The 26,362-nt window shown below is 40.7% G+C and overlaps 2 protein-coding genes across 7 annotated transcripts in view; both read left to right on the top strand.

The window, feature by feature from the left end:
• LOC111872388 (islet cell autoantigen 1) overlaps positions 1-14,638 on the top strand; it is a 29,140-nt gene extending 14,502 nt beyond the window's left edge. For 3 of the 5 annotated variants that reach the window (XM_023866231.2, XM_023866233.2, XM_023866228.2), the window contains 8 exons: positions 354-514; positions 2,079-2,240; positions 5,165-5,357; positions 6,563-6,680; positions 7,978-8,183; positions 9,793-10,098; positions 11,265-11,401; positions 13,220-14,638. In XM_023866231.2, the coding sequence (XP_023721999.1) occupies positions 354-514; positions 2,079-2,240; positions 5,165-5,357; positions 6,563-6,680; positions 7,978-8,183; positions 9,793-10,098; positions 11,265-11,401; positions 13,220-13,324 (1,388 nt within the window). In that variant the 3' untranslated portion in view covers positions 13,325-14,638. The remainder of the gene's footprint in view (positions 1-353; positions 515-2,078; positions 2,241-5,164; positions 5,358-6,562; positions 6,681-7,977; positions 8,184-9,792; positions 10,099-11,264; positions 11,402-13,219) is intronic. The other 2 variants (XM_023866229.2, XM_023866230.2) reach the window with 2 other exon arrangements.
• A 3,927-nt stretch (positions 14,639-18,565) lies between these two features.
• The window catches only part of LOC111872409 (golgin subfamily A member 6-like protein 22), a 57,681-nt gene continuing 49,884 nt past the window's right edge, over positions 18,566-26,362 (top strand). For both annotated transcript variants that reach the window (XM_023866281.2, XM_023866275.2), the window contains exon 1: positions 18,566-18,672. The gene's annotated coding sequence lies outside the window, so the exon portion shown is untranslated. The remainder of the gene's footprint in view (positions 18,673-26,362) is intronic.

The raw sequence follows: 26,362 nt of genomic DNA, 5'->3' as shown, positions 1-26,362 counted from the left end.
ATGTCAGCACAGCGCCATGGCAGGTGGAACCTGCTGGTGTGAGGGTGGAGGGGGCAGGGGAACACTGCTTGTCATAGTGCCACCATAAACTGGAATTTTATGCAGACATCATGATATAATTGCTTTCTTATATTTTGCATTATGTTTAGTTGGTTTTATTTATGTTAGATTGAATTTTGGTATCATTTCTTGACAATAGCAGCTGTATATTGTGTTTTTATATTTGTACTGTAGACAGTGGATAGGTTGAGCTTTCACTTCAGAGGTTACTGAGAAAGGAGAGGTGTCTGTCAGGACACTTTCCCTATACCACTGTTGCATGCAGTTTTATTCAGGCTTCTTTATCTGCACAGATCTAGCACAGGAGGAAAATGCTATGGGCAGATTTTTGAAGGAATCGGGCAAGAGTGATAAAACACGTGCTGGAAAGATGATGACAGCGGTAGGAAAGTCGTTGTCTTATTCCGGACAGCAGCGACTGACTTTGAGAGTGCCTCTGCTCCGCCTGTATCAGGTAAAGATTCATGATGTGATAGGGATTGGTTGTGGCACTGTCATTTTTGGTGGTTTTATTCGGTGTTTCCAGGCAAATGTTAGGACAAAGCCTAAATTATGTTTTCTGTGTGATCTAAATGCTACTAGCCTTCCTGCAACGTACCACCTAGCTGCCTCCATGGTTGTCTGTCGTAGGCATCCATCAGACCACATGGTGCCCAGTCCTAGAAGACAATCTTCATTGTGTACACTATGAGAAGCACAGATCTTATGTTACTTATGTTTAAGATTATGTGTGTAAAATATAAAAATACACTTTTTCTCTTTTTGTCCTTAATACAAAGTTTGTTTTGCTGATTGTACTTAAATGACACTGGGAGCTGGGGCAGCTCAGTCAGTATAGCAACTTGCCATTGGCTGGACGACCAAGGCTTCGGAGTTCGAGTCCCAAGTAGGTGCAAAGAATTTTCTCTATGTTATCCAGACCGGTTCTGGGGCCCACCAAACTTTGTATCCAATTGGAACCAGGGGCTCTTTCCCCGGGGTAAAGTGGCCGTGCCTGAAGCTGGCCTCTCACCTCCAACTAGTGCCGAGGTCAAGAAAATGTGGATCTATACATCCACTCCCACATATGCCTTCATGGCATAGTGCTTAATTAAGCACAGGGACAACTTTACGTTTTGTGTAAATGAGGTATTTGTGTATTGCCTGTTCTAGTAATGTCCTGTTTTCTGATATAAGTAAGAATGTCCACTCTCTGGTTTCTTGGCACAGGAATGCTGTTGTATATAATTACAGAGTTACCCCATCTTACCCTACATGAAAAACCTAAATCATTCAATATTGTTACTAGCCTATTGGCTGGATTATTTGGGAACTGGGTTTGATTCCAAGCAGGTGCATGTATTTTTCTTTTTTCCCCAGCATCAGTACTGACTTTGGGACTCACCCAGCCTCCTCTCTAGTAAATACTTGGTGCTGTTCCTCCAGGTATAAGCAGCAGCTCAAGTAGATGCTCACCACTCGCTTCTAGTGCCGAGAGTATGAATGTGTGAAGTTTCACCTCTTTCCATCCATATGTTATCATGGCATGGTGTTTCATTAAGCACAGGGACAGCTTTACCACTGCCTTTACTTTGAGAAGGAAGTTGTAACAGTAGAATCTGGCACTAAGAATCAGAATGTAATCGAAGGGTGCAGCAAAGTGTGTAATGAAGAGCTTAGTGGTATTCCATATTTAGTGAATTTATTTTTCTCATCCAAGTCGGAGTCCAATATAAACAATTTATTATTTAAGATTTGAGGCTTTCACGGCGGTGACTATAAATAAAGCAGTCTTCTGGGATTTGGCATCGTGTATATGTGGTGTTAACCGACGTTTCGGAGGAATGTATCGCCTTTACCAGTTCTCATAGTCTCTTTGCTTGCGGATTTCTTATATTTTTCCTTCTAGCCTGAAGATGGAGGCGATACGTTCCTCCGAAACGTCGGTTAACACCACATATACACGGTGCCAAATCCCAGAAGACTGCTTTCTTCAATTTATTATTTGACTAATTTGATTAAATAAATGTTCATTACAGGAGGTGGATACATTTCGACATCGTGCTATCGAAGATACGTTGCAGAATGTCAGTAGCATGGAGAAAGTTCGCACAGAATACCGTGCCTCGTTAAATTGGATGAAGAATGTTTCACAAGAACTAGACCCTGATACATACAAGCAACTGGAACGATTTAGGAAGGTAATTCATACTTGCTGAATAAGCAGATGTAGACAGCTGTCAACATCTGGTCCTCTGGCTTGGGATTGACGCAGTTCAGTCCTGACCACCGACTGTAATACTGGAAACAGAAACAAGCAGTATCTGTGTGTAAGAGAGCCACTTGCATGAAGATGGGAACAGATGCAAATTGCAAAATATTTTTATTAAATATATCTCAGGCATTGGACAATATGTCCATCATAAGTATGGTGCATTAAGCCTTGCATTTTCAAAATAGCATGGAATTTATTTTATATGTGTATATTTTCCCAACATACTCGTGTTAACTCTGTGATGTCTGTCCTTCCATGTGGAACATTCTAAGAACCACAATACAGATATTCATGAATTTAGTGGTTTTTATGCTGTCACAACAATATTATATATAATAAAGTATTATTTTTATTGCTAGTGGGGTGGGACTAAGTCCCTTGTACTGCGGCCACTTCTGGCCTATTGTACCAGCCCCAGATGATAGGTGAGGGTGATTGTGAAGCAATTGGTGGAATGGAGATTGGGAGGGGAAACCGAAGTACTCGGAGAAAACCTGCCCCAGTGCCACTTTGTTCACCACAAATCCCACTTGACCAGACCTGGGATCGAACCCAGGCCGCCGCAGTGGGAAGCCAGCAACTAACCGCTTGAGCTGTGGCGCGGCCCCTATAATAAAGTAACTGATCTGTTGATACATTCAGTTCAATTACTTATTATACACAACGGAATCAGTGTGTTATGTGGCGACAAAACCCCTAAATCTGTATCCACAACAGGATGCATAGCATAAAAATAAGGTAATGGTAATGGTATGTGAGAAACTTGCAGCACCTGAAGATGACGTGTTTGAGGTTGAAACATATAGTGCATGCTATATAAATAAATAAATAGATAGATAATAAAGTATTGTTCTGATGGTAAAAATTGTATTGTGTTCATTGTATATATGCAATAGGATGCAATTCTTAAAAATAAAAATAAGATAATTGTGACATGTGACACTGGAGAGTTCTAGTGAACGTCACAAGTAAGTTCCAGTCTTGGTTAATATTGGGTAGCAATAGCAGAGACTTCACTAGAAGAATAACATGTCCCTGCATCTCAAGCATAACTCACTCAATATTTATCAAAACCCTTTTTTTTATACTTTATTTATAAGGGCGCATCAGATGTTAGCATTTATGAACTGAAAATGTAGGGACAGTTACAAATTGAATGTGCCAGTGCCCTTAGCTTGCTTGGGCACAGTTGAGATCTGAGCCCGGTACAGACAACACAAAGAACAGAAATATCACAAAGTGACAAGCAGGAAATGTACATAAACAAAAAAAAACTCTGTGATTTTAGTATGCAAGCAAACTACACAGACTGCCACTTGTTGGCGAAGTTTAGTGCCAACTTTTGCAGATAGAGGTGTCGCATGGTCAGCGCAACGAATCCCCACGGCCATTAATTTCGGTTTTCTAAACTGGAGCTGCTATTTCCTTGAAATAGCTTCTCAGTTATCCTCACGAGGCTGAGTGGGCCCCATTACAGACCCACTGCTTCTCAGATAAATAATTTGGGTAGCACCGGGAATCGAACCCGGGACCTCTGGATCTGTACCCAGGAACGCTGACCGCTAGACCACAGAGGAGGTGCAGGAAATATACACAGAATCACAAAACCTAAAACAAACAATAGGACATGTACGTCACACACAGAATCATGTGACTATAGGGAACCACAGAAGAAAACAACTGATATTTTGTAACACCAAGTCCATTATCAGTTTTCAATTTAAGTTCAGTTTAAAATTGTTACTTTTACTTATCTGAATTGATTGGCAAAGCAGGTACTGTGCACCCTCATAGTGACACCTTGGAACCTGAAGACTACATGCATAGTCAGACATGTGCTTTGACTGATGTACAAGCCGTCCAGTGTAATGGTGAAATGCCTTTGTAACTGATAAACAGTTATAATAAATATAACAGTAACAATTTTGTGTTGCAGTATATATGACTGTTACATGTAACCTAAACAGAGGACTCATATATGGTAATTGCATTCCTGAGAATTGTTGCATATGTCAAAAATACTTTGGCGTACAGACCTGTTGGTAAGAGGTGACTCTGTAAACAGCAGTCATTTCTGGGCAACGGCTTAGTAACCGCATTCCTGTTGCTAGGCAGCAGATTCTTAATAATACAATAGAAGAGCTATGTTTTCTACTTGGTCCTTGCTGATGTTATAGTCGGTTCTGTACGGGAATCTATTAAGAGAGGACTTCAGTCCGGAGGCAGAGGAATAGCCGTTGTGGGAGCTGTTACTGGGAAACCTCTAGTAACAGACTGAGAACATTAGAGTATATGCTGTAGTGAATTGTAAAGTGTGGAAATAGTGATAGTGTTATAATTATAATAAATCTATTAACCAATCCAAACCCCACCTACAGTCACATACACTACATGACAGTATCAAAAAGAGGAAACGTTGAATGAACACTGCACATGGTGGAGGAATAGGAAGTGACATTATTATTTATTTAAACTGCAAATGGGTTTTTACCTAGTGGCAGTGGTACTACAATGAGACAACACAAATATGCACCTCACACAAAACTACACAAACAACAAAGTATACACTAGCACATGATATGGTAGATGTAAAGTGACAAAGTCAGGGGGATTGCCTTCACAACTCAGTCAGTATACACAGCATCTTTTTCCATGACCAGAAGTAGGACACTGATGTTTGTCATGCAGCTAAAACAAATCCACAGACAATGAAAGTGTGTATAATGAAACAAAACGTGATGCTGTGAGGTAGAATTGTTTGTACAGNAATCCAAAGCCTCGATAGTCCCAAGTGCTCTACACCATACTGATTTTATTTGTTTTCTAAATGACGGTTCTGATCTGTTGTAGGTTCAAGGCCAGGTACGTCGAAGTAAATCTCGCTTTGACCAGTTGAAGTTGGACTGCCTTCAGAAGGTGGATCTCTTAGCTGCAGCACGCTGCAATATGTTCTCTCATGCTCTCATTCTCTACCAGAATTCACTTCTTCAGTTTGCAGAGAAGACGGCTAGCACCTTTACTACTATAGCAAACAGCTTTAAGGGTATGAATACACATAAAGCATGGCAGACTAAATTTTTTCATTGTAGGCAAAGGTAACAAAATTTTCTGAATTTAGGCTTTCATACAGGTTCATTGTTTATATTGATTCTGCTCCTGGGTCTTTGCACCATTTAAACATGCGCAGAATTGCCAATATTTCATACGTACATTCTGCCTCCCTCTTCAGCATCAGAATAAGGTGAATCAGTATTCATTTTTTGTTCCAACTGACTTTTTTATTTGGGGGGGGGGCTGATGGCCCTGTCTTCTGTCCCTGTTCACAAAGATTGGGTGCCAGCCCCCACCCTTCATGCTGAGCGTGTCTTGGATGAAAGCCTACGTATGCATGAACACTATGTTCATATTGACCTTGCATATGAAGGCAGCTTGTACCCCTGAAACATCAGCAACACTACTCACACTCACACAATGCAGAAGCCCAAGAGCAGTAAAAGAAGTTATTGCTGTGTCTAAGCACTCTTCTATGAAGATGTGTGGGGGTACACAAAAGCAAGCTCTGCACATATTTAACCTCAGAAAATTGATGAGGAGAAGGCTTAGTGTCACGTTCTGACTGTTGGGCTCCTGTGGAAAGAGCCACCGGAACCTGTTTGACACGAGGCTGGGTTGGCCTGAGAGTTATTAGCCTGAATGCAGTGGTAAAGAGAACGATTTTGAATGAGCCCTCAGCCAGCGCATTGCCAGTGTTGGAAGTGACTAGTGTGTACACTACTGACAGATTTGAGGTTCTCATAGTGGTGACTATGAGAGTATTGTCTTCAGGGACATCACAAAATGTTATCTGGTAGAAGTTCACCATTGTTTCTAAGGTTTACACTGCCCCCAACTTCTTGATTGAAAGGTAAGTTAAGCAGGCAACAGGTAGTGGGTTGAGCAAGTCGCTCTGGGTTCAGGTGTAGGTGTGTAAAGAAACTCGGGGACAGCCACTAGCAACAGAAGGAAGAGGAACTAGTGTTGGCCATGAAAAGAGATTGTATTTTGCTAAAGTAGAGAGCTGGGAGAATGTGGAAGAGACGTAGCACATGTGGGCTGCGCAGCGCATAAATAATTTGTGTGTCTGTTGGACAGAAGTATATGTGGTGCTGTTGATTGTCATTCTCTGAGAGGTGCCCATTAATGAAGGTTTCGTTGTATTTATACATGATTTTCATGGTTTGAATTATCATTTGTGTGTGTCACATGTAGGTTATCAGCACTATGACTTTTGTGTGGTGAAGGAATTAGCTGAACCATCTATGAAACTTGCCGAGCAGCAGCAACAAGAGAAAGGACAGGAAGCTCCATCTGAGACTGATAAAGACAAGTAAGTAAAGCATTAATTTTTTTTGTGTCATATTGGGGTTATTCAAATGAGACTAGTACATATTGCTAGCCATTTATCCTGAGGCCGCGCCATAGCTCAAGTGGTTAGTCGCTGGTTTCCCACTGCAGCGGCCTGGGTTCGATCCCAGGTCTGGTCAAGTGGGATTTGTGGTGAACAAAGTGGTGCTGGGGTGGGTTTTCCCCGAGTACTTTGGTTTCCCCTGCCAATCTTCATTCCACCAAATTCTCCATCATAATCTCCCAGGGTAGGTACAGTAGGCCAATCAGTGGCTCCCGTGCTGAGTGGACCCAGTTGGACTCCACCCCCCACTAAGCGAATTAAAAAAATTACCTGTTTATCCTGCTTGGATCGATTCTCAACCAGGAATGTCAAGTATCCCATTTTCTCCAGTGTGCCCATTCTATTGTGCAACTTGTCAAGTGCTGCTGTCCTAATTACAGGAGGAAGAATAAGATAATGGGTTATACTGCTGTGTAGTTCATTAGGATTCAGACATTTCAGAGGAATATGTTGCCTTCTGTCGTGTCGGAAGAGTAAGCCCAACAGGATACAAGCAAGAAGCAGGCAGCAAAGAGAGCAGCTCTTGAACCCTGAAGATGGAGATGATGCATTCCTCCAAATCACCGGTACTCTTCCGGCTGAACTGCAGTATTACAGTCTAGAGGATCATGCTATGCATAGTCATTACTGTGAGAACATAAGTCCAATTAAAATGAGGAAATTTTTTGTCTGTAGTCGCTGAAGTTCTTGAGCTTGTATTTATGTATGACCTTGTATCTGTATAAGTATTGTGTACCTTTGACCTTTGGGGGTTATCCATATTGTGTGTTGAAGCAGTTCACACGTTTCAGCATACATTGCAGTCACCATCTTCTCCATATGCTGAAGATACACATAGATACAGAGTGTGAAATCCTAAGCAAAGAGTGAAAGGAACATGAAACCACACCGTGAATACATGATGGAGTAGAGGTAGAGCTCAAACATTCTAAACCTCAGCGCTAGATATAGGTGTGTGGTCAGCTCCACTTTCTGGCCACTTTGCTTCATGAAAGGAGATGCCATTGTCCATTGCATACGAGGCTGCGTGGGTCTGGATGTGGGATTGGAGGGGAACATCTCTGGCATTATAATCATATCCCAGATCTCTTGTCATTCAGACCATAGCCTTGTCGCTATCCTGACTTGAGCCATGCCAATTCCGAAGAATGATGTAAACAAGTTATGTTACCAGATGTGCTTCCCACTTACAGCAGTTACCGTCTTTCCCTTTCAGACTGTTATTTTTTGATGCTGAGTATCATGATGTAGAAACAGGGACAGAAAGTGCTGAGGCTGTGAAGTCAGAAGATGCATCAAGTCTTGAAAATCTCCTGACAGCACCTGATCAGCAACCTCAGCTGTCAGACCAGTTACTGGAATTCAACACAGATGCTTCTCCAATACAGCCTGCAATGGCAGCAACACTCGCATCTGAGAAATGTATGCAAAGAACATTAATCATTTTCACACTTGAGTTATTTATTGTACTGTACATTAGCTCCAGATGTAATCTGTTACTTACCTGAGGCCCAACTCTACGAACAGGGTACATCGTTCTTTGTGTAGTCAACCTTGTGAAAGGCGTATGAATACTGCATATGCATTGAAAGTAAAGTCTTGTAACTTCCGAATGATGGTCTAAAGGTCTGTGTTACTAACTGGTAGTGATGCTCTCTCATTCCAGTAGCACTCAGAGTGAAATAATATTATGATATCTAGAGTTCACGGGTATCTCTCGACTTGCAAATGCAATAATTCCATGAAAACTGTTTGTGAGCTGAAAATTCTTAAATCAAAAGTTATATTCCCATTACTTTATGTGTAGAAGTAGCTCACGCGTCCCAAAATAGTCTCCCAGTATTTTTTAACATGTTTTGTTAGTATATAAGCAAGCTGTGCCATAGCTGAAACTGTTAGTCACTGGCTTCCCACTGCGGCAGCCCAGTTTTGATCGTGGGTCTGGACAAGTGGGATTTGTGGTGGACGAAGTGGCACTGGGGAAGGTTTTCTCCGAGTACTTCGGTTTCCCCTGCCAATCTTCATTCCACCAGTTTCTCCACAATCACCCTCACCTGTCATCTGGGGCTGGTGCAATAGGCCAGAAGTGGCAGTAGTACACGGGACATAGTCCCACCCCACTAGCAATAAAAAAAATAGTATATAAGCATGAAAGTAAAAACAGCATTATTTATTTATCATATTTATTGTTGCAAATAAAACTGTTTTATTACAGTTGCATTTATTTTCTCATAGCTGATGCTTTGCTGTGATGCAGTTCTGGTATCACGTCAATGAAGCCACTCAATTGCACATCTTTAGGGAACAAATATAGACTGTATGTCAGTGTGACAGCAATAACAGTAGACAGTATTAATTTACTGACAGCTCTGAAGGTGATAAGGTTGGGAGTAGCTAAATGCTTGTGCAACAGTTATGCAGTACACTGATATTACAGAAGTAAACATCCGTCTTTAACATTTATTGTAGATCTCTACCTTCCCACATATTGTATATATTTTTCTCAACCTTTGCAAGAAATTTCTTACAAGCATAAGTTGTTTGTTGTGGTGTAAATGAAATTTATTAAGTGAAAAATAGGTACAATTTAACATGCTTCAATATAATCCTGTATTTAAGCATCCTCCTGCATTATTAGATCTAATGCTGTTTATTGTACTGCACAGTCCATCAACAATACAACAAATTGTTCCTTCTTTCTTACATTTTCACTTTTGACACAACAGCAGTAGCAGTAAGACACCTGAAGATGGCCATTTAGGGCTGAAAAATGTTGATTCAAAAGTGAAAAGTGTAAGCAAGAAGAAACAATTTGTCACATTGTTGATGGACTTTGTAGTACAATAAGGAGTAATAGATGTTTCACTGTAGCATAAATTATAAATCCGGTGTTCTTAAAATTAGAGGTATCTGTGTAATGTTGAATGATGGGGTGACTGTACAAGCAGGAGACATAAATTCTGTATTCAAGATGATAAGAGCTGAAAGGTAACGGTTCATTCAGTAATCTGTGTTGCTCTTCTAATTACAGCTGCTACAACAGGCTTGGATCTTTTGACGAGCAGTGTCGACGACTTCACATTGCTGAATGAGATCCTGAGCAGTGCAGACACTGCGGGGCAGAGCATGGGGTTTGGACCTCAGTGGGAAGCAGTGTTTGGTGTGGAAAATGGCAACACTGAACAAGAGATAGACTTGGTCCCACAATGGGCGGCAGTGTTCGGGGGAGGGAATGACAGCGGTAATAGTGACCAGAAGACAATTGCTCAAGACTCAGCTTCCTCATTCCTCCCTTCACAGCTCTTGGATCAGTTCACATCACTGCATACAGCCCCAAGTAAGTTTTCATGTTCGTTGATTTCTCACCAAGCATGCTGAGAATTAGGGACAAAAATAATTCCGTGGTTTTAGCCCGCAAGTGAACTGTCCTGACCGAGCGACCGCCACTTGTTGGCAAAGTTAGTGTCCACTCAGCCTCATCAGGATAATTTAGGAGCTATTTCAAGGAAATAGCTGCTCTGGTCTAGAAAACCGAGATTAACGGCCATGGGGATCCGTTGCACTGACCACGCGACACCTCTATCCGCTAAAGTTGACACTGAGAATTAAGATTTTGTTAAATTCATGAAATGTATTTACCAAAGAAACTGAAATATTTGTGAGATCTGAGGTTCTCATGGCAGTGACAATGAACAATATGACCTTGTGGGTTGTTATGACTACAGTCAAGTAGTTTACAAATGTTTCAGATACCCTTCACATCTAACCTATAGGGGTAAAGATTAATCCAAGTTACCAAGTAGTATGCTTGCATGGCTTACTTTTCGGCCCTGAATTTAAATTTATTTATTTCTTGAAATTGTCATCAGTTTTTCAGAGATTTGGTTTTGGGTAGTGGCAAGCTTGAAGCTTTTGATAAATGTAACATCTAGTATCACTCAGTCCTTGTACAGCAGATTATCATGGTGCAATGTGATTGGTCTGAAAACTTCCATGTCCTATCTGGCTGTCTTACAGATTGCTGTATATATTTTGATCCTTTCCTTTGAAAATGGTAGTACAAAGTTTTAAGGCTCACGTTTGAATTCGGCAATTGATACCCCAATTTTGGGCCTAGGCCTACCTCCATGAAACTCTGTTTCACTTCACTTTACTAGATCATACACATTCGGTAGGACCCCTTGGGTGGGTGATGAGCTCGTCGCAAGGCCTCTACCTGTTCACAAGCACAGAAAAATGCACATGCAAACACAAACACTAAACATCCATGCCCTGAGTGGGTTTCAAACCCACAATCCTCACTTCTGAGCAAGTGAAGACAGTGCATGCCTTAGACTGCTCAGCTACTGTGACCGGCCATATTTAGTATAATCACCCATTTTGCTTTAAAGGGCAGAAAGAAGTGTTTGTTTTGTTGTGCAGTGTAGTGATTGCCCTTTGAGGCTCATTTAGGTGCTTGTCCTGTGGCCAAAATTCTTCATGCTAGCGGTATGACAAACTCAGTGTATGCAGGTACATCGGGAGATGGAGCAGAGAGTCCTTTCATGATGGGACTAACAGCTACCCCACAACTCCAGCCACAGACGGCTCCAGCATCAAAGAGCCCTACAAGTACTCCAGCACGTGTCAACAAGGATAAGGTATTCTTGGCTGCATGCTTGGGTCTTTCTGCTTACAGAACTTGTTTTGCTTTAAAAAATGTAAGCATGACTTTACTAAAGCCTTCAGATTGTTTGTGATTTATGTGACAGCACTGTCGGTCTCTCAGGCTATACATTTAGTATTGAATGGCACCATGATGAAGAAATAACTGTTTGCTGTGTACCAGGTTGGTTATGTTAGTATTCTTAATCTGTGTAGCTTGACTACATGAAGCACCAACAGTTCTTCCTGAGTGGGGCACGGACTTTTATGAAGCTCCAGTATAACTGATACAGTACAGGTATTCCTCATTATGTGTGAATCTAAAAAATATGAATTAAAATATCTGGACTACTTTCAATTAATGACACCTGTTGCGAATTTCTTTCTGGGCAATCCAGAGAGACAGAAAGAAGGGTGAGTAGATTGGTGAGGAGGAATGCGAGGGAAGGTGAGAAAATCATGTCCAGTGTATGTGATTTAACCTCTGCAACTTATTTTTGAAACATCACCATCGCGTGAATCGAGGAATACCTGTATTTGAAAGGGGACATTGTGGATTTTATAAACATCACCAACGTGACAGTGCTGTTACCATTCTCTCTGATTTCTGACTACGTTGGAGCCACAATTTAATAATTCCTGGCCCCACCTTCATGTGACATAGCAGGCAACTAAGAAAAACGTAGCACTGCTCTAAGGTGACCATTTCAAGTCCGCATGTTGGAGCATGCAGACAGAAACACTTGTAGTGGAACTGCAAATAAAACATATGACTGTCACTGTCCCTGGCAAACATGTGATTGTCAAGGCAGGCAGTGCTGTTTTGATGTGGACAGATCTGAGTGGTGATACAGGTGATCATTATATTGTGGCCAGATTGTGGACAACANCGCTTGCAGATTTACTTATACTTTTTCTTCAACCCTGAAGATGGGGGCGATACGTTCCTCCGAAACGTCGGTTAACACCACATATACACGGTGCCAAATCCCAGAAGACTGCTTTCTTCAACAAATGTCTTGTATAAGAGAAGCAGCTTGTAAAGGCACCTCCAGAGGTTACTATGCACCTTCTTATTTATTTTAAGAACTGTAAATATCGATTTGAACTAACCATTCCTTAAATAAATTCTAAGGATTTTTGATAATGATATATTACACTTAGTATTACTGGTTTTTTGACTTTGCCTATTGCCTGGTATTGCAAAGGGGGCATGTTTTGGAAGCTGGGAAGATGTCTTCCCCACCTTTGTACCTGTGGATAAAAGCAGACCAAGTTTCCAACATGGTATTGTCACGTGTTTATGGCACCATGACTGATAATAACAGGTTCTGGCTTGGATGATTGGATTTATTAACGCCTTATACAATATCCCTGAATCACAACCAATTACAACAGCTCACAGTCAATGACTGCCTAAGACTTGCTCCATTCTGACTGGATTATGACTGTCTTCTCTTGTAGTCTGTCTTATTCTGTTCTCTCCTGGTTTCCAATTGACTGATTTGGTTCAGGTTTACAAATGACTTAGTTCTCGGTTCTCCTTTCTGCTGCAACTGCCTTCTGATTGATGAATCATGAATGACTTCATTCTTATCTGAATGGCTGCTTATATAGTGTAACAGTATCCTAGGAAAATGTTTGTTGAATGTTTATATCCATGGACACGTATCTCATGCCTCCGCGATGTGTTTGCCAATACGTGTCCTAGAAACCATGTACATGTCACAGTATTCTCCTCTTCAGAATATTAGACAGTGGACAAACTCCAGAAGGCCCGGTAATACTAAATAATGGTCTTTTCTGTTTTCCAGGACAAACGCGCTGCCTGGTTTAATCTCTTTGCCGATCTAGACCCTCTTGCTGACCCAGATGCCGTTGGTCGCACTGTACCGGGTGCTGAAGACCGGAACTGCTGAGTTCTAGTTCATCCGTGCCAAGCCACAATCATACAAGAGTATTCCAGATGTTATTTTTTTCGTTTTTGTTACGTGTGTATATATTTGGTCGAGGGAGATTTGAATATTGTACAATAAATTGTGCAGGGAAATGCATGTGTTCCGTAAGTGGAATATTGTGTATACCATTTAGTGTGAAAATTGTTTATATTTACCTTTTCAAGCCTACACTTAAGTCATCACTAAGATGGAACTCCAATTTATACTTGTATTTTGAACTAGTATTAACATGAGGATTGTTCAGATGAAACCTGTTTGTGGCATATTTATAGCAGGTGTATCCAGTTTCAGGCATTTACATGAGTGTTGTGCATGGTATGTCAGCATTCAACCAGGCTGGAGGTTGTTGGAACAGCCCTCATGTAGTCCGGAACTGTTGTGGCATGATTTCATATGTTTGGCCCCATCAGAGTTCAGACAGACTGTGCATGAAGACATCAAGGCCACAGCAGTGCAGTGGTCCCAGCAGCAGTCCAGGCTTCTTTGCAGGGCCAAACCATCATCCAGTATGTGAACGGGATGGCTTCTTCATCGCCGTGGGGAGAATTCTTAATGGGCTTTGCTTCCTCACTAGAGGCATCCAGGAATGGGTTTCATTTCAACAACTGGCCTTATGCATTTACATTCCATTAGTGCAAAAAGTCACTGCACATTGCTTGCTTTTCTGTATAAGTTGCATTTTATATGGTTCCTATGATATCAGGCAGTGCAAGAGTGCCAGAGAAGAATTGTGAACTGAGGATCTCAGTCTGGGGACTCATCAGGGAGGAGTTGTTCACTCTGTTATCAACAGAAACAGAACTTGCGCTACCTGTACACTCTAGTCCAAAAGAAAAGGAATCTCAACCAGGTTTTGGCAATGTACTAGTCATATGATTTACTTTGTAAACAGTCAGTTCGGGTGACAGATTTGTATTATTAATTGTCTGTCTGTGGGATGAGTTGAGAGAATTTTAATCATTTTGAAAATATGACAAGAGACTGAATGATTTCAAGTCCCAATATTTTTATGTTGCAATAACAGTACAAGTGTCATAGTGTTTGTGGTACAATGGTTTATTCTGCCAAAGTTTTGTATGTTCCTTGATTTTACAGTTACACTGCACTTAGGTCATAAAATATAATATTTTTTAAAAAATCAACCTATTACCTTTATCAAATGTTAATATTAAGTTTAACTTGAAATTATTGTGTTTAATGGATGATGGGTATTTTCATTTATGTAAAACTGCCAGCAGCATCCAAGAAATAAAGACAACATGCATTGGATACAGAAATAAATGTCTTTCTTTTTTATCCTTAGGCTTAGTAGATCACAGTGCTGTGTATTTTTTTTTGTGTGTGTTTACAATCTTGCATGGGCATACCTTTCTCTTATTTTTTGTCATCTATTTGTGTTTTTAAGAATGTTATTAGTTTGTCTTTGATTAGTATATTTGTAGATGCGTAAGATATTTTTCATGTGCCCCTTACTGAGAAGTTTGTGAATCAGATCATGTACTTTCAGAGCGAACTTGCTGACAGTACCAATTCCACAGGAAGGGTGTGCTAGAGCAGCACACCTGTTCATAATCATGTTAGCCTTTCTCACCTGTGTGTCACACCTGCATGATGGTGCATGCTTGGGCCCAGCAGATCACATTGTTCATAGTATACATGGAACTCCATTTAATGTTCCTTGATTTAAGGTTTTCCCCTGTTTAATATTCAATTTCATTGGCTCCAAGTCAGTAGTCTCATGATAAATTAACCTCCATTTGTGATTTTCCTTAGTTTAATGTTCAAATCCAGTGCTCCATAAATAAATGTCACTTGAGGATTTCACTGTAAATACCAGTACCCCCAAAGTTATAAGCCAATCATCAGTGCCATAACAGCAGGGAATTTTTAAGTCCCTTATTTCCACATATTAAGGGTTAATGAAATACAAGGAAGATACTTTCTGGCTGTATATAGTTTGATCAGCATTACAATAATGGGTTTTGTTTTTGAATATGAATAGTAAAGCCTATGAAGTATGAAAAATTGGAAAGAATGCATTTAGGAATATGCCTTGATGTTTCCAAGTTTGTTTTATGTCTCAGCACATCCAAACCTGTACTGTATTAGCCCAAACAAGTCTCCCCCACCTCCCAAAATATTTCTTCTTAGAAAGAGGTGTTGTCTTATTTTCAGGTCCTTGAGAATACGTGTGAAGATGATTATATGTTCTAATTGCTAATCCTAATGATATTTATGAATATACCTAGAGTTAGTTGAAGGTATTAAGTTCTGAATTGATTTTTTCTAAATGTTATAGTTCATACTTCTTTTTGCTTACTACCCTTGGAACTCAATTACATGTTTAATTTTATGGAAAAAGGAAATCTGATTTTCACTCTGGGAAAGTAAGGGATTGCCATATATTAGGGCCAATAAGGTAATTTGTTTACTGTGGCCAGTTTTGGGACCGATATCGGGAGATTATCTGCAGGCTAAGCAAAGTCTCAGGTTTGGCTTTATGTGACATAATTTTCCAACAACCCTCATGAATTACCCAAGATGATAACAGGAATTTTATATTCTCTGACATGTGACTCAACGTTTTTGTAGACTTAACTTTGTACTGCATGTGGCCAAGTTCAAACCAAGCGTCCAGTGTTTCTTGCCTGTGTCTTGTGTCAGGTGTAAGTCAGAAGTTATTGAAACTACTGTCTTATAGAATCATAGTTCTGTACCTTTTACGTTGATGTGATCCAGTAGCCAGATCTGTATCTCCCACAACCAGAGCTGTCCTGTCTGAATTTGACAAGATCCTGAAGATGTCCATTTTGATGATAATGGTTTAGAGGGTTTTTAAATGCTCTGATGACTCAAAATGTAACTCTTAATCATCCATGGCAAAATATTGTTTTAAAACAATTATTTAAATGTTCAATATATGGTATTTGATTTTCCTTTATTGATTCTGTAATAACAGCCACAGAATTATATTGTATGAGGGTTAAAATGTTGAGAAATGGATCTGAGCCTTGAGTTCAGGAATTTAACTTTATATGCTCCATGTGATTATGAAATCGACCTAATTTTTCGATTTCTACTCTTTACCCAGGAGCACATTAAATTTGAGTGTGGGCTACAAATTTATTTTGAATTAGCAACCATCGAGAAAAGCTGGTCTTCCAATTTAGGGACCAAAAAACGAGAACTCGGCAAAAAAAGCGCAATATTTATTATAAATTGTCACAAAAATTCCTCAGATCTTCAGAGATTCTATTGAACAACCGAAACATCCAAAAATGGGTATGGGTTAGGAAGCTGGAAATTAAGAAACAGGCATTTGTAGGGCAGGCTCATTAAAATCGGTAACTGAATATCACAATCAAGTGGGTAAGTCTCCTGCTTCATGTATAAGGAGTACTGGGTTCAGATCTTGAAAGAGATTCGTTGTTTTTTTCAGTCCATCCACGATGATGTTAGGATAGTACCTCCAGTTAACTACCACTTCCTTCCACATTTATTCAAATTCGGTATTTGATAATCGTTATTCAGAGCTAAATCACAAATAAATGTTTATATATATATAATATTTAAATCCCTACTAGAAAAAATGTATGTGCAGATGGGAGAATGATAGAGAAACAGGCGTGAATAAATGAACAGAATTTAATTGGCTAATGACAGGATTCATTGATGGAAAAAGGCTTAGCTTTGAATTCCATAAAATAGGAGATTTCTTGATCAGGTGAGTACTTATGGTGACAAAGAAGACTGTTATCTTGGCCAGCTAAAGATTTGTATTGTACCAGATTTCATAGTTGCATAAAGGAAGATGGACAAGGATGGGGTAAGGACGAAGTCAATGGGGAAAGGAAACGTAATTGAGGGGGTGACATGCAAAGGGGTGTGACAACTTTGAAAATATTAAGATAAGTGCATAATGACAAAATTAAAAGTATGCACAAATTTTGTGACAAAGAGACCACTGTTGAAGTTCAGACAGTGTGGGGCAATACCTCCATTCCCTTGTGTTAATGACATGATATTTAATTAAACACAGGGAGAACTTGGTATTTTTTACGTTTTACAGACTTTTATTAGAATAGTAAATTTGTTTTGTGCCCATCATGTGTATTCTGTATGAAAACCAAACGTAAGCAATTGCTCGGGCAGAGAATGTAGAATGCATGTATACAGGTGTTTTGAACATAGGCCTGAAGGAGAGAGACCACTTGGAAGACCTGAAAGTTGATAGCAGATTGATATTAAGATGGATCTTGAAGTAATGGGATGGGGAGGTCTTGGACTGATTTAAAATTTTACTGAGGATTGTTCTTGTGCGTTTGGGGAACTTGTTTACAAGCTGAGCAACTGTTTGATTCTGAGGAAGAATTCTTGAATATTATTAAAGTTATAAAATAAAAAGGACTATAGCAGGCGTGGGAAACATGTATATACAGAGTTTAAGAGATCACTAGGAAGATCCATTGTTATATAGAAAGATAATATTAAAATGAATCATAGAGAAACAGAATAGGAGGGTGTGGACTGGATCCACCTAGTTTAAAATAGAGGCCAGTGATGAACACATTAATGAACCTTGGAGTGTTATAAGTGCTAACAATTTCTTGACTTGCTGAGCAACAATCATCTTCTCAAGAATAATCCCTTAATGTTATAAAAATAATCACATTAAAGATGATTGTAGGGACAAGTCATGTGACACGGATGGGAGAGGTACATGCATAGTTTCACAGACCACAAGGAAGACCTAGGCTTGGATAGGAATATAATAGTAAAATTAATCTTAAACAAATATGATGGGAGGATTTGAACTGGTTCATGTAGGTCACGATTGGGACTAGAATTTGGGCTTATATGAACACGAAAATGAACCTTCGAATTCCATACATTTAATAACTGAGCATCTATTAGCTTCTAAAGAAGGACTCAGCTCCTTGCTCCCAGACTGGGATAGAGTGATGAACCATAGTGTGGGAGTTAGTGCAAGAAGTTTTCCCTGGACCAAAACACCAAAACACGTGGGTGGATGGGTGGTACATAAGATCGATCGGTGACCATGGCAACTGCCTTGCTGATGTTGGTAGGAGACGCCCCGAACTGTTCTTGCCGTCAGCGCATGGTTAGCGCGGGGGGGGGGCGCTCGAAAAACATCCCCCTTCCCAACCACTCACCCCCGGGTTCCCTGTCTGTCATAAGTGCGTGGTCTCTCACCACGACAACAGTCATATCTGTAAGTTACTCGCTGACCCAAATCCATACGTAATATTGCTATATTCTGCCAAGAAGGGGTCATCTGATTTATTGCTGTAAGTAAATAGAATTGAATGTTAATTTATCATTGTGCTAAAATGCATACTTCTTTCATGATCTCAATATATGTTATTTTATTTTAAATGAACACTTTTAGCTTTTCGTGTATATCCATTGACTATTTTAATAGAATTACCCGGAGAAAGCAATTTAAAAACTTCTACGTCACTTAAAATCGAATAGGCATATCGATGTTGCAACGTTTATCCAACGAGACGAATTGATGAAGTTCTTCTGTAATGAAATCAATTAATATAAATCCGTCAAGTTATACCATATATTCTTAAAATACATGTCCTTATAGACTGCACAGATAGGCTAAAAACAATATAAATAAAAGTAGTTACTATAGGATTCTGACGATGGTGTATAACACACTGATATATTGGGTTTTTGGACTTTATCCATCGTCCTGGTTTTTAAGATAACTAATAAAAATACGACGTTTCGGAAACTGGATCTGTGATTGAGGCTAACTCTTTCTAACGGACCCAACAGAATAGGTTTTTCCTTCACCTGAGGAGGGAAACATATCCAGTTTCCGAAACGTCGTGTTTTTATTAGTTATCTTAAAAACCAGGACGATGGATAAAGTCCAAAAACCCAATATATCAATATAAATAAACATTGACGTGGGTGTATATGTTTACATTATATTTCAATTTTGAAAATAATATTTGTTTCAAAATATACGTGTATGATATTCTTTACTCACGCAAAACTGGTTCCCGTAGAATTACACAAATGAAATTAGGGAAATTTATTTACTGTTTAAAAGTTAGAAGGAAAAGGCCAATAAACCCTATAGATAATATAAAAAACATGATATTCTAATTGTATGAAAAATTATGAGTCGATAGTGGTAAACTGTGAATACAACTGAACTGAAATTTATTCCATTCTTATCTCGGATTACTACGTCCTCATGGCTGGGGGGATCTCTAGCAGCCAAATTTGTTTACGTAAGTTCACATTAGCCGGTCACGGTAGCCGAGCGGTCTAAGGCATGTACTGTCTTCGCTCGCTTGGAAACCGGGATCGTGGGTTCGAATCCCACTCAGGGCATGGATGTTTAGTTTGTGTGTGTGCGTTTTTCTGTGTTTGTATACAGGTAGAGGCCTTACGACTAGCTGATCACCCGCCCAAGGAGTCCTACCGAATGTGTAAGATCTAGAAAAACCGAAGTGAACGGAGAAGGCCTAGGCCCACTGGGGCTGTAGTGCCAAGGGGAAAAAAAGGAGTTCACATTAATGTTATACGTGTGTCAATTAATGACTTATGAGTTTTCATTCTAAATCCTATAATACAGCTTCTGACATCCAAGAATGAGATGATATGTTAAAATACAATTAAAATTGATTATGAAACACGTAATCGCAAAAACATCTTCTATATATTTTGTAACTAATAGCCAATATACACAATTCATGCAAAGATTAAATTTTTATTCAGTAAATAACTTCACATTACTTCATATCCATAAATTCGTCTTACGTAATTAATCGTGCAGGTGGGGGGTGGGGGCATATATGAACACAAATAGAGCTATAAGCCTAATAATGTGTCTTATTTCAAAATAAAGTAGGGATTTAATTACTGAAGGAGTTGTTTATAAATATAACGACTTCATAACACAAGAGCTGAGGCAATTGTATTTTGAAAATGAAATTTGGGTTGTAAAGAAACGCAAAGGAACAGAATATGGAGATTTCTTAGCTCATAGCTGGAGATTATATTACGGTTTTGTCTATTCTGATATCATCCAGTCCAGTATATTATTACCGACGTTTCGGATGAGCATATTGCCTTAATCTTCATGGTAGAAGCGAGCCAAGATTTGGTACCAATGAGACTACGTGCAGCTCAGATCAGCTGCATGCGTTGCCTGAACAACACGATGAAATGATAACTTAGACCAAGCATAAGCACGCCCTGAATTTACGGTTAGTAAGGGGTTCTTAAGCTTTACCTCCCACTGTCGTTTTTAAAGACAAGAATTCTGCGACGTACAATTTTCTCAACACATCCATACTCTCTGTGTGAAAGTTGTTTACAATTCTGTGTATTCTATCCTTACGTGGGAGTTATTGTTAGTAGTTACGCATAAATACACCAGGTGGCAGTGACATTTACCTGTGCTCTTTAGTCGACTTGGCCGAAAATGTATTTTCATTGGTTGGTAGCGTCCTTATTCGCAGAAATCAGGATTTAATTTATAAGAATGGATCATCTGAGGGAGTAAAGCTATCCCTGTAACAGGCCGTGGGGGCCCATAGGGTTGTGAGACGTCGAAGCTCGCACATTTTCTAGACAATCGGCTCACAGATGGCGGTGAGGTTGTCAGCCTTACGCGCCGGCCGCCTTTTACTCCCAGGAAGATTCCTGGTACTCATTTCTGTTAGAGGCTGAGTCGAACCCAGGGCCATAGTGCGGCTGGAAGGATTGGGTCAATTGAAAAACCGAATGACCTCATCAGGAATCGGACCCGCGACCTCCCGGCGTGTATGTGGAAACTGTAGCCAGAGCTGGGAACTGTTTGCTTAAAAGCGTCGTACAGGATAATGTGAGGAGCCGAGGGTTAGTTCGACGGGAGATCACCAAATTTGCATGAGGAAACCTGAGCGGTTGGTGATAATGTCGCAATTATAGCTGTTAATGAAGTTCACAGTGTGTGCGGCGGTGTTTATTTTGTATCTGAGGGTCAAACCATTCAAGCAGCAACAAGCCTGAAGGTCGCGGGTTCAAGGTCCGATGAGATCATTGGATTTTTCAATTAACCTAATCCTTCCGGCCGCACTATGGCCCTGGGGTCGACTCAGCCTCTAACAGAAATGGGTACCAGGAATTAATTAAATAATTTTCCTGGGGAGTAGAGCGCGGCCGGCCCGTAAGGCTGACAACCTTACCGCCATCTTTGAGCCGATTGTCTAGATAATGTGGGACCTTCAATGTCTCACAACCCTATGGGCCTGCATGGCCTGGTATAGAGGTAGCTTTACTTTTTTTTTCTGTTATGACTGATCGAGTTGTTACGGGATGAAATAAACGGATGTCTCTTGTCTAGTGGCGAGGCGGGCAGCGGCCGTTATAAACTTCTGTTACCGGTTGAAGTGAAATAGACTTGAGCATTTTTTCCAAGTTTCTTTTAATAGATAATATCTGCCCAAAATATTGTCACGTATCGGTGGTTACCGTGACGAATAACAATGGGTTCTGGATTTGATGATTTGATTTATTGGCATTTCTTTACAATTATAATCAGTTATTACAGCTCACACTCAATCTTGACCGCAGAGGACCCTCTTCGTTCTTCTTCTCGTTCTGCGACTGGCTACAGACGATCTTCGTTGTCCCCTATAAACCTTCGGCACGGACCACGCACAGAAAACACATTGAGAACACCGTATTGTAGCAATTCCTCTATTGTTTTAGAAGTGTGTTTACGTTGTCGTTGCAAAGAGACGGCTGTTGTTCTATTGTTGCTGTGTATTCGTTGCCACGAGAATATATTTAGTGACCCGTTGCCTAGCAATGGATATACACGATGCAATACTTCCTCTAGATAGCAGCATCACTTACTGCATGTTGTTATTATATCAAGTTTGATGCCTTAGAATAAATATAGCTTTAGAATGTTCCAAGTTATTGAGGTTAAGTGCTTTGATGAAGTTTGTTATTAACATTTTCCCGTTGAAATTTCAACGGGATTTATACTAGTTCGGACCATGAAAACAGTTGAGTTAAGCCCCTGACTATATGAAACTTGTGCATATGCATCTGCGAATCAGCTGGCCTTCCTATGAGAGGGTATTTTCCCTTCTGTTGTCCTGCCAGATGAAGACTTAAGGAGCACTTCGCTGCAGCTGACTGACTCACACCCCTTCAGCCCTTCCTGCACTACCCATGGACCCCGTGGGCTCAATGGCCGAAGTTTGCACAGTCTGTGTTTTGTTGCAAGAGACAGCCCTGCCACCTGGGCGAGAGTGAGGGCTACGTGTAGGAGAGAGAAAGGAAATAAGAAATGTAATAGACGCAAAAAGAAGGAAGATAAGTAAATAAAAATACAGGGATATAAAGAAGAAGGAAGTAAAAAAGAGGCAACAAAAATGAGAAGCGAGAGAAGGAGAGGTAAAGGCAAGAAAAAGACAAAATCGTAAAAGAGAAAAAGTAAATAAAGAAAAATGAAACAATGAAGATGGGACGAGAGAATGAATCAATATGTTGAAGAAGAGAAAAAATAAATATAAAAGCGTACAAGATAAAGAAATTAATAAAAAATGCATGGATATAAAAATAAACTAGAAAGATACAAAGAAATAGAAACAATACAAGACGAAAGAAGAGGAGATATGTGGGAATGGAGAAATACGGACGTAAAGAAGAAAACATACAGGAATAAAAATGAGAAATATAAAGAAAAATATGGTATACTAAAGCAGAAAATAAGTGAAGGAGGGAAGAAAGACAGACACACTGTCATACCCCAGAAGACAGCAACCTGCACAACACTGCCCAGTCGGGTTGGGGCTCACACTGGCAGCCTCATGTCAAGCTTCCCTAAGCCGAGCGCTTGTGCCAGGAGCGACCGTGTATTGAAATCTGTGATCTCCATAAGTCCGCTTAACCCACGAAGTGAGAGCCCTTCCAGTTCCCACAGACAGGACTCAATTAACACATTTGCCATTCAGTTGGGCCGATTGTAGTGGCCGCGCGGTGTAAGGGCGGCCGCACACCAACTGCGTCAAGACAAAGTTCAAGACATGAGACAAAAGACGCAGTCTTGTTTCATTCATATTTCGTCAGCATGAAGCTGACGTCAGCATCATGATTCAGACTGGTGTGTGGCGGTTTCATAATCTCATTCGTTTCAACTGTGCTCCTTTCTTTCATCATGTCGCAGACATCGTGTCTTGACTGTTACATGTCTTGACGCATGCCGGTGTGCGCCCTACCTAAGGTATCAACTGTCTTTACCCGCTCAAACACTGGGAGCGTGGGTTCGAACTCCGCTCAAGGCATGGATGTTTAGTGTGTGTTTGTGTTTAGGTAGCGGCCTTCGGACGGGCCGATCCCCCGCCCAAGGAGTCCTACCGACTGTCTTAGACCAAGAGAAAATAAAATTTACTTACCTGGACGCCGTAAAGCTATAAACGGAGCAGATTAAGAAAGAAAGAAACAAAGCCATTCAGTTGAAATAGCGAAAGAAAGATAAAGTTGCCCCTGTGCATAGTTGAGCACCACGCCATGAAGACGTATGGTGGAGTCGAGTTATAGCTCCAAGCATTCACTATAATGACTGCGCTATCCCAACAACTGCGCTACTGTAAAATAGGCTGCGGGAGCTTCCTACCCAATCCTTTCAGGTTTAATGAGGGCCACTATTTAACCGCTGCAGTTGATAAAACTTTGTTAAACAGCATATGATCCAGACATCACTCCAGTGGTGTGTTTTTTAACACGACAATCAATCCTCGGGTTAGATTTCTTAGCTACCTCAGTGGCTGCCAGCTTCTGGAGAAGCGCTCTGCCCCATTCAGTTCGCTGAAAGGCGTTTGAATCCAAAATATCGCGACACAAACGTGCAAACACTGCTCCGGGACACGCGGTTCTTCACGAATATTACGGCTGCATAGTGCGGTACATATATATATGTATATAAAATATATATATTTTATATATGTATATAAAATAAATTACCGCAACCTAAATTTTTTATTGATTAAGGTTTCCACATTTTTACTGCCACGCAGCCCCTGTAAATCAGGCCCTGTTCCCACGGACACAAATCCGATACACAATTTTATGCTCTATCTAAAATATTTTTGACGGTGCGTCATCATTAGATAGTGACGTAGATCGTTACGTCATCATTTACTAAAATCTGTTTTCAATCTGCGACGTACATTCAAAGATGATTTATGCTACATCTGCTGTCAGAACGGAGGTCAATCACTGTCATTTAGTAAAGTAGGCCGATAAGTCATCATTGTCAAGTCACTCGATTCTGCTTTCAACATACTTCCGCTATTCATAAGCCAGTGGGAAATTCAGACATACATGCGTAGGAATTGTATTCCGTAAGGCTGGCTACTCGAGGAACGACGTACACTCAAATATGTTTTAGACAGGATATATACAGTAGAAAACGGGCCGGGATAGCGCAGTCGGTATAGCGTCTGGCTACGAGCTGGACGACCAATGGGTACGGAGTTCGAGTCCCGGTAGGGTCAAGAATTTTCACTTCTCCATGTCGTCCAGACCGGCTCTGTGGTCCAACCAACCTCCTATCCAATAGGTACCTCGAGATTTTTCCCCGGGGATAAAGTTGCCGGGACGTGAAGCTGACCACTCGCCTCCAGCTAGTGCCGAGGTCAAGAAAATGTGATCTATATATCCACTCCCCCCTACGCCTTCATTGCTTAATTAGTTAAGTACAGTAACAACTTTACCTTATAGACACCAGAGGATCCTAAGCAACCGGGAGATATGAGGTATTGACGTCGGTAACTATCAAGATTATGGTTTATTCGAATGTGACGCCGTGTAGTTTGCTGCATCTTCAGGGTAGAGAAGATACCTTCCGAAACGTTGGTATATATATTTCTTAGAATAATTAAAAATTCAAACTAACTTTTCGTGATTATAAAGAAGTAAGTGTCTAAATATAGGCTGTGGATTCTATTTATGTTGCGTGGAGGTCCCGGGACGACCGCCTCTGTGCCCCCCCCCCCAATTTTGTGTGAGAAAGATTGATGCTGGGATGAGAAAATCTGGACGCGGTGAGGGCTATGGGGCTCTGTGTACATCACAGGAAGCTACGTCAACGTTCGGTGAACAATATTGATTCCCTAGGTCAAGTCGGAAGTGGACAGGGTCCGCTTTTTGGCTGATTCAAGATCAACCACGCGTAAGCCGGAGTGAGCTGCAGCGGTTGACTAGGCTAGACTCACAACGTTCGACCAATGGTTTCTAAAACTGTGGGTCGCTATTTTAATAGAGGTTCGTCGGCCATGACAGCCGTTACCGAGAACATTTCGCACAGCACGGAGCAGCAACATGCATGTACCACATTCGTGCTCTTGCTGCCAGTGGTACACCTCCCAGTAGCTCTGGCAGATCATGTAAGTGGTTGCCTGTAAGCGTATGGGCCTACCAAACACTAACAGTCCCTGCCAACACATTAACTCCGAACTGCATCTGGAGTCTACACAATACCATTTAGCTGTAATTCACAAAAGAAATGTTTCCGGACACATGTTGATGTGGACATTTCTTCTCGTTTTGGTATGTGGAACTGGTGCCCAAAATCTGCCCGCAGCTTTCAGTTACACTCTGTATAGTTGTATACACACTCTTCCGGCAACTCAACAGGTCAGTGATGTTCAGTTAGAGGAGAACATGGCTGAAGTCAACAGACAATATCGTGTTCGGTTCACTTCCATTGATGCTGACAAAAATAGCCTAAATTATGGAGAGTCGCATAAATTTCTTTTTCTTTTAAGGCGTCTTTGGATCATAAAATTGGTGAACCCACTTCTTTAACCCTTGGGGTACGCGGTAGCGTAGTTTGTTCAGGCAATGTGCTACAAGCCGGAAGGCCGCCGGTTCGAGTCCCTATGAGGTGGATGTTTTCAATTGACGTAAGCCTTCCAGCCGAACTATGGCCACGGGGTCGACTCAGTCTCT

This window comes from Cryptotermes secundus, unplaced genomic scaffold (genome assembly GCF_002891405.2).
Source record: "Cryptotermes secundus unplaced genomic scaffold, Csec_1.0 scaffold247, whole genome shotgun sequence".
NCBI classification, from domain to species: Eukaryota; Metazoa; Arthropoda; class Insecta; order Blattodea; family Kalotermitidae; genus Cryptotermes; species Cryptotermes secundus.
This window is presented reverse-complemented; position numbering and strand designations above follow the sequence as displayed.